The sequence below is a fragment of the Chlamydotis macqueenii genome, chromosome 14, assembly GCF_036417535.1.
Source record: "Chlamydotis macqueenii isolate bChlMac1 chromosome 14, bChlMac1.mat, whole genome shotgun sequence".
Lineage (NCBI taxonomy): Eukaryota > Metazoa > Chordata > Aves > Otidiformes > Otididae > Chlamydotis > Chlamydotis macqueenii.
In genome coordinates, this window is record NC_141569.1 from 9,925,289 (window position 1) to 9,933,693 (window position 8,405).

The 8,405-nt window shown below is 52.8% G+C and overlaps 1 protein-coding gene across 2 annotated transcripts; it reads right to left on the minus strand.

Annotated features, from left to right (window-relative positions):
- Positions 1-5,203: 5,203 nt before the first annotated feature.
- DUSP1 (dual specificity phosphatase 1) lies at positions 5,204-7,801 on the minus strand. 2 transcript variants are annotated; one of them, XM_086759161.1, is made up of 4 exons: positions 7,332-7,801; positions 7,093-7,232; positions 6,762-6,981; positions 5,204-6,245 (listed from the first exon to the last, which is right to left on the minus strand). In XM_086759161.1, the coding sequence occupies exons 1-4, from the start codon at positions 7,699-7,701 to the stop codon at positions 5,875-5,877; spliced, it is 1,101 nt and encodes a 366-aa protein (XP_086615287.1). In that variant the 5' UTR covers positions 7,702-7,801; the 3' UTR covers positions 5,204-5,874. The 2 variants fall into 2 exon arrangements, with proteins under 2 accessions (XP_086615287.1, XP_010125853.2); XM_010127551.2 differs by having other exon boundaries at positions 7,093-7,801.
- Between the last annotated feature and the right edge of the window lie 604 nt (positions 7,802-8,405).

Genomic DNA, 8,405 nt, shown 5'->3' on the forward strand with positions numbered 1-8,405 from the left:
ACAATATGGATTGTGGAATGAATGGGCTGATGAAATTACTCTTCCCACAGCCCTGACTCACCCAGCCTGAACGCCAACCAGGACCTAGGTAAGATGTAACGCGGTTGCTAACGTCCACTGCTATTAGCTGTGCTTTGTCCCTGTTCCCGTACACCGTGTGTGTTCACGAGCATCGTCTCTTCTCGCTCTCCCTTCATCACCTTCGACCCTCCAGACGCCAAGCCAGCAGCACATCGCCGCTGAGCGCCCACCTGGAGGACACGTCCCCCCACGGCAGCCTGGGTGGCTGGAGGGCGAGCTGGAAGCTGCCCACGGGCTGTGCCGGGTGTCTCATCTCACCCACTCCCCTGTCTACCAGCGGCGCCGAGGAGGGGAAGCCCGAACCGAGTCATTTCTGCGTCTAGCAGGAAACGCATGCAAATGCAAGAGCTTGAGAGCACTGCTCAGGAAACCCCCGGCCCAGCAGCCTCCCGAGGACCTCAGCCAGCCCTCAGCCTCTCAGCTGTGCTGCGGGTGCTGGCACCAAGGGCACGCACAGCCTGGCACTGCGGCAGGGGCGCGCAGCCACACGCAGCAGCTGGAAAACCCTGGAAATGGAAAATCCCAGGGAGAGGGAAAAAAACAAAACGAAACACAACACCAGAACCAAACCTGGGGAACAGGCTGTCCCATACCATGTAAGGACAAAGAACAAACCTGCCTTTTCCCCTGATTTTGGCCACTAGGCTTACAATGATGGAGCCAGCTTGCTCTGTGCCAGACTAACGATGTCAGGCCCACATAGGACCTTGGCACTGCTCTCCAGACAGACACAGGTTTGTACAACTGCGCTTCCAATATGGGAAATATCTCTCAAAACCAGGAATCCTTTATCCACCCCAGCAGCAGAGCAACTCCACTGCTTCCTCTCAGATACTTGGGTTCATCCCTTGGAGGTTACCCTCAGCATTACTTGGCCACAGCCTGAGCAAGAGCAGGACACACAGACCTGGGCCAGACCCTGAGCCAGGTCCCCAGCAGGGCCAGCTGGCCAGGCTGAAGTCCTCAAAGCAATGCCAATTTTAAGTCCTCAAATCAATGCCAATTAAAAGTCCTCACAGCAGCGCCAATTAAATCAGCAGAGCATCAACAAGTCCTGCTTCTCCCCAAGCTCTCTGTTCTCTCTCTTTGGGGCTGTTTTCCCTCCTTTGATGTTTTGGTCCCACCGAACTTTTAATGCCCCTGATGGGTGCTAACAGGACCCACCTGGCTGGGTGCCTTGGCCATGCTTCTCGGCTGGGCTGCCGGCCCCCCACCAGCCGTGGCCACTGGCTCTGCACCACAGTAAACAGCTCATAGTGGGAAGGCCACCCGCAGCACAAACCTCAAGGCTAATTTGTTCTTTCAGCGTGAGTGGGTTTGAACCTGGGTTTTAGCTGTTTTCCCAGCCTCCCTACAGCCTTGAATTGGAGCAGATTTGGGGAAGACAAAGCCCTGGGTGGAGGTCTCACTGGCCACACTGCGTGTAGGTGTCTGTCATGGACATCGTTGTGGGACAAGGGGAAGGATAAGGAACAGGTTTAGACAAGGTTTGAGGCGTAGTGACTTCTAGCCACACTAGACAGTCACACACCACGACCTTTTCTCCTTCGCCATCACGCTGCGACTCGTCTGCGGGGCTGAGGAGTGGGCTTCCTGGCGCTGTGCTTAACCACCATCTCCAAATGACAATCACTGCCCTTTCTGCTGCCCTGGAGCCAGACAGAGGAAAAAACCCAGGTGGTAACCAGGCAAACTAGATTGGCCTGTGTATGATCTGGACGCAGTGTTCTTTTTTCAGAGTAATGGCGTAACACATCCTTGTGGCCCTGCTAGTCTGATACCAGCGGTGACTAATGCAGGATAGTCCCTAAGCTGGAGTACACCCAGCGCCTTTCGAAGCGCTGACTACAAAAGAAAGGCAAAAGCTTTGAGACAAGGGGATTACCCAAGACGTGTCTAATCTGGAGCTCTGTGTCTGTTTGTCATGTGATAACTGGGTATACTGTATCCCCTGGGTATTGCATTTCGCTGGGGATATTATAGGCGGCTCATGTGCTGGGTTCCCGCATGGGTCGGCCACGTACACCCCTCGGCTGTGGGGACCCGTCCGTGGGTGCTGTGTGGAGCCCCACGTACTGTGTTGGGTTACACACTGCCATCACTTGCGCTTTCTCTATATGCTTTGGAACATTTGAGGTGCCGGTGGTCCATGCTCTGGCATTCTGGGGGCCCAAAAGGCTTGTCTGCGTCTCCCCATCCCTGCCCTGCGCAGCGCACAATGGCTGTTGTTTGCCTTTGGGGCGGGTGAGCAGCCTCTGGCTTGGGAGGAACAAAGCCTGGAGCCACTTCTGTAAACACAAAACATGCCTTTTTATCACTTTGTGACAAATTGGTTTGTCAGCAGCAGGAAGTGATGTAGCTGCCATCCTCACCAAGGGGAAACTCCTCATGGTTTCCATGGGGATGCATTCAACTGTCGAACTACAGGTTTTTATAAGCTGAAAGCCCTACACACACCTGCTGCGTGCTGGGTTTCCAGGGGTCTGGGATCGGATACAAGCAGCAGGGTCTCAGCCAGGTCCCGCTAGTGCAGGGGGACAGCCGGCTCGTGTGGGAACCAGAAGAAATGGGAGCTCAAAGCTGTAAACCAGAGTGAACCATATGCCTTGATATCCCAAACAAACAAAACGGCAAAGCAAGGAGAATAAATGAGGGGTGAGAAGGGAAAAAGCCTCCCTAACACATCCACAGCAGGCAAAGTTCAGCTCGGCTCTGTCACCAAGGTGTCCTCCAGCTCTACCATGCACAGGCTCCGCCACCGCCCACCTCAGCCCCTCACCCCTCCTTGCCCGGCTCACACCTCCTTCTCTGCTCCCCACCTCGCCAGCCGCCCCGCTTCTTTCCCTCTGCTCCCAGCGAACCTCCCAGCTGAGCCCATCTCCCCAAAACTGGCACTGAGGGGACATTTGGAGGTCTCGCTCTGATCTCTCTTACTTTCCTCTGCTGTTCTTGCCCCCTTATCCTCCCCTTGTTTGGACTGGGACCAGTTTGGGATCTGGGTGCAATCTTGTTCTCAGAGAGTTTGCAGGAGTCTGTGGGCTCTGGGCACCGTGAGACTCTGATTATGGGCAACAGAAGGATCACAATAAAGACTTGGAAAAGGACGTGGCATGTCCGCAGAGCTGGCCGTGCCTGCCGGTGCCTCGCCGGGACCCAAGCCCTGCTGTCGTTGGCTGGCTTTGTGCTGAAGCAGCTCTCTTTCGCGCCCCTCTGTCAGGTGCCTGCTTAGGTTATAAAAGCTGATCGGCTGCCAGGTAATGAGTTTTATTGTTCCAAGAAACACATAAACAAGCTCCCCCGGCTGACAGGGAGCGGGTTTCTGTTTGAATTGCGATTAACAGGCAGGATTTTTTTTTTTTTTTTTAATCAGTTGCACGGCCAGGGCTGCCAAGGTTGTATTTTTCCACTGAACAAGCTCTGCTCTGCTTTGAAGGTGAAACTTTGTTCCACTGCTTACTGCAGGTGTAAAAAGGCTCAGGTATTCAGAAACAGCCTTGCCTGCTTCACAGGGAGGGCAGTGGCAGGTGTAACCCCACGGAGCAGCACAACCTGCCAAGGGACTTCCCACGGACAAAGGGGTTTTGCAGGATTTGCAGGATGGGACAGACTTTGGGGAGGAATATTCACTTCAAGGTTCATGCACGCTTCAGAAAAATAAGGGTTTCTAACCTCATTCCTTACTGCCCAGGGATCTCTCCTCCTTTTAGCTGCTCCATTTTTTTTTATCACTTGGTGTCAGGTTGAGGCTTGGCAATGGCTAACGTGTAGCGCTGACGACAGAGCTGCGTCGGAGGGGTAGCTCACGTGGAAGAATCTCAGACGCAGCAGCGCGTCATCCCATCCTTCAAGGGCACCTTCTCCCAGGAGAAGAGTCCTGGATTTTAGCACCATTAATACGCCAGGTAACTTGCAGGATTTCAGCAGGAGTTTGCGGGGCTTTGCTTGTCTCCAGTTACACAATAAGAACACAGCTGCTTTATGCTTAGAAAACCCCTCATCAATAAGCTTAGGGCCATAACTGTTAAAACACCCTAATTTTACACAGTCATAACCTGCTGTGTCTGCCCAAGCCAAACCATTTTTGATGAGGCAAAAGTAGAGGACTCTTTGAACATCGGAGATGCAAGGACAAATAGCTCCCTTCTGGAGTGGCTGTAGGACACCCAGTATCCTAGTGCTCCCCCAGGACCCAGCTCCCTGTTACTGATATTAGTACCTTGCCTAGGAAAGGCGAGCTTTCAGCTGCATCTCTTCCACATCAGCTTCCCCTGGTAAGGGCAGGTCACAGCAACACTGCTCCCCCCCACACCCCACAGAGCTGTGAGTTCTGTCACACAGCATTAACCCTTCACCCTGCAGCTCCTGCTCCTGAGCTGCCAGGAGTGCTGGCCTGCTAGAACTTCCCTGCCTTGGCTTCTGATACACTACACCAAACCCTTCACTGCCTCAACTGACATGCCAGATAAAAGTCACCCTGGTGAGAACCTGCAGCAGATAATTTATTTGAGTCTGTGTAAGAAACCAAGTGACTTGGTTACCTGATCTCTTGTTATGCCCCAATTTGTTTACAGACAGCCCAGCAAGCCAAATACTTCACTCCAGGGATCAGAGACAGTTTGAGTTGCAAAAAGGAATCAAAGAGGTGGGACAGAAAAAGAAAACACCTTGGCACAAGGTGGAGATCTGTTACCAACTGGTTAATTTTTAGACTTAACCTTTGGAGCATTAAAGGTAAACAAGTAATAGGGAAGCTTTTTTCCTCCTTCCTAAGAGATTGACTATTTTAAATTTACTGTAGTCCTGAGCCCAAGTCTCAGCTGGTTCAAGCTGTTACAGCTCTGTGGCCATCAGTGCAGCCAAATCCACCTTACAGCTGAGAAGCCAGCCTTGGCTCTTTGCCACTGCATGTAATTATATAGGGACAAAGAAAAGCTCAGGTTAAGAAGCCACAGTAGTTTCTAGTCAATTATGTTGTCTAAATCCATTTTTCTATCTAGTTCAGTTGAGTCCTGAGGTCAGCAGAGCTGAAGATTGAGATTTCTCCGACAGCTCTTCACCTGGGAGCTTCCACACAAGTTTTGGGACTGTAAAATGCAAGGTTTTAAAGAATGTATCATCCAGCTCAATAGAAATATCATAATTTATTCCATTTGTATAAAAAAAAGTTATAATCATGTAACAAAACTATGTCTTCCTAAGAAGAAATATATTATTTCACATCATAAATAAACCAGCAAACATACAACCCTTGGCAACTCAAAAAAGCACTCATCTGGTGCTTTCACGTCAGTGCTTGGGAAACAAGAAAAGCTGACATATATACACACAGGGTTACAGTACCAAAAAAATATTGAGGTATTCTGTTTCTCTAGAAATGAAACTTTAGGTTTGTGAAGGCAAAACCAATGCACTAATGTAAAAATAAATAAATAGGACTGTCATACAAAAGGGGACAGCATCAGTGTTGTCAGAGTGTCGAGGAATGGGAATACTGGTGAGCATGCTACTAGACATAGAGCAGGCTTAGGACAGAAGACAAGGAGGAACAGCTCAGGAAGAGACAGTGTCCTTTGATCTCTGTGTAGACATCCAGATATTGGCTCTAAAAGTCAGCAGAAAAGTCAGGAACACCTAGTTGTCTGGCATCAGGTGAGCTCCTCTCCGTTCGTGACACTGTTCTGGGATGCATGGATGGTTCCCCCACAAAACACAAATGGCTGATGACACTGTCCCCGTAGTTATTGCACTTCTGAGACAGTAAGTCTGAGTTCTGACCATATTTTCACCCACTTTTCAGCAGCTCGGGGAAGTGGTGATAGGGCTCTGAAGATAGCTTAACGCACTGGATGAGGTGTGAACGGGGATGGAGACCGGGAAGTTAAAGACCGTGGTGGTTGACGCTCCTCTGTCCAATACTGCCATAGCTGGGCTACCAGCTTCTGCTGAGCAATTAGGGGCAAGGACCTGTGACTCAAACTGAAGCAGCTGCCCCATGAAGCTGAAGTTGGGGGAGATGATGCTTCTTCTCTGCTTCACAAACTCAAAGGCTTCATCCAGTTTGACTCTGTTGGTCCTCATGAGATAAGCAAGGCAGATGGTTGCTGAGCGGGAAATGCCAGCCTGGCAATGCACAAATACCCTTCCTCCATCATTTTTAACAGAGTCTGAAAGAATTAAAACACACAGTTAGCAAACAAGTCCCACCGCTTCCGGAGGTGGGAAAGCACAGGCTGCTGTTTTACATTTCTTTAATCCATCCCTTCCTCAGCCTAATAGGTGCACCCGGTGCTTCTGAGACAAAGAGAGCCTTTGTCCTGAGGGAAGCAGCAGTCTAGCTATTTTCACTCTGAGCTCCAATTCCAATTACACTAATAGCTCCTCCAGGTCACTTTAGCAGTCTTGCAAGATTACTTTAATACTGATCCGCTTAAATTTACTAGCTCTTTTCTGCTAGACCAATGCCTCTTGATTCAAGATTTCAAACAGCTTTGCTAAGCTAAGATTATTCCTCTGAGCAGAATAAAATCAATAGAAATGTTCCCTGTGTGTATCTCTGCTATGGAATGAAACTCCCTCATCTCAAATGTAGGTTTTACAGGGGGAAACAATGCCCAAAAATCACTTCCCAGGGTACATTACACACCAGCAAAAAGGGCAGACTGTAAAGAGAGCTCATTTACCTATGAAATCAATCGCCTCGTTAAACCAGGAGCTGATGTCTGCCTTGTGGTTGTCCTCCACGGGGATACTTTTATACCGGTAGTGCCCTTCGAAGTGGTTGGGGCAGTTCGCCGAGACGTTGATCAACGCCGTGATCCCCAGAGCATCCAGCATATCTTTTCGGGAGGCGTGGTAGGCGCTGCCCAAGTAGAGGAACGGCAAGATCTCCACCGGCCCACCCTAGAACGAGGAAAGCACCAGCAGCCGGTTAACTCGGCTCGGCACCGTTTTGGAGCCACTCGCCACAGGGGCGGACCCCTTCCCACCCCCGGGGACCCTCCCTCCGCTCACCTGGTCGTAGAGGGGGGTGCCGCAGGAGCTGCACCCCGAGTCGGCGCTGCCGGGCGCGCTGAGGGGCAGGCTGAGGCCGGTGGGGGCGGCCGGCTTGGTGCAGAGCTCGGAGCAGGCGGAGGAGAAAGCTTCGTAACCTCCTGCGGGGAGGAGAGAGAGAGGCGCCGGGTGAGCGGTGCGGGGCCGGAGGGGGACGAGCGGGAGGAGCCCCCGCCGCCTCCTGCCCCGGTCCCACTCACCCTTGAGGAAGCAGATGCGGGCGCCGCGGGCCTCCCTGCAGAGGGTGCCGAGGGCCAGCAGCAGCGTGCTGTCGCGCTTGAGCAGCTCCAGGTCGGCGCTGCGCTCGTCCAGCAGCACCACGGTGTGCACCAGCCCCTGGCGCAGGCGGGCGCGGAGCTCCTCGTTGGGGACGACGTGTTCCAGGGCCAGGGCGCCCTTGGCGCGGCGGCGGACGATGGTGCTGAGGCGGACGTTGCAGGAGCCGCGGATGTGCGCGGCGTTGAAGGAGAAGAAGGAGCGGCAGTCCAGGACAAGGCACTGCCCGGCGCGCTCCTGCAGCAGCCCCCGCAGCGCCTCGCACTCCAGCGCGCACACCCGTAGGTTTACCATGGCGGCTGTAGCCGAGGGAAGGAGGGAGGAAGAAGAAGATGAGGAAGGCGCGGCCAGCGTCGGAGGTGCCGGTGTCCCGCAGAAGCGCAGCACCGCACGACCCACTCCAGCCCCGCGCGCCCGCGCGCGCTTTTATACCGGGCCGCGCGGCCGGGCCGGCGTTTTCTCAATGGGGTCGGGTCACGTGGCCGCCCACGAAGACGTCACCTGGCGGCGCGCCAGCGCGGGCGCGCCCAAGCCCCGCCGGCATGACGTCATCCGGCCGCGGGGCCGCCGGAGCGCGCCGGCGCGGGGAGGCAGAGCTGCGTGTGGGTACAGAGACGGAGCCTATAGCTATACATCCAGGCACGCGTACAGACATACACATGTGCACACACATGTACGTGTGCCCACGCGCAGTCGGGCGCTATAGACACAAACACATGAACGGGTGCACACGGCATGCACACACAAGCACTTACCTACACACATATACACATAAACACATACAGGTGCTGACATACGTGCACACACTTGCCCACAGACATGCATATACATACATGCACACATATACATACACACATATGCATGTATACGTAAATACATACACAAACATGCCTATATATGTGCATAGACATGCACATACACATCCATGCACGTACATGTGTGTGGATATGTATATCCATATATCCATGCACATATATACATGCCTGTGCACATACAGA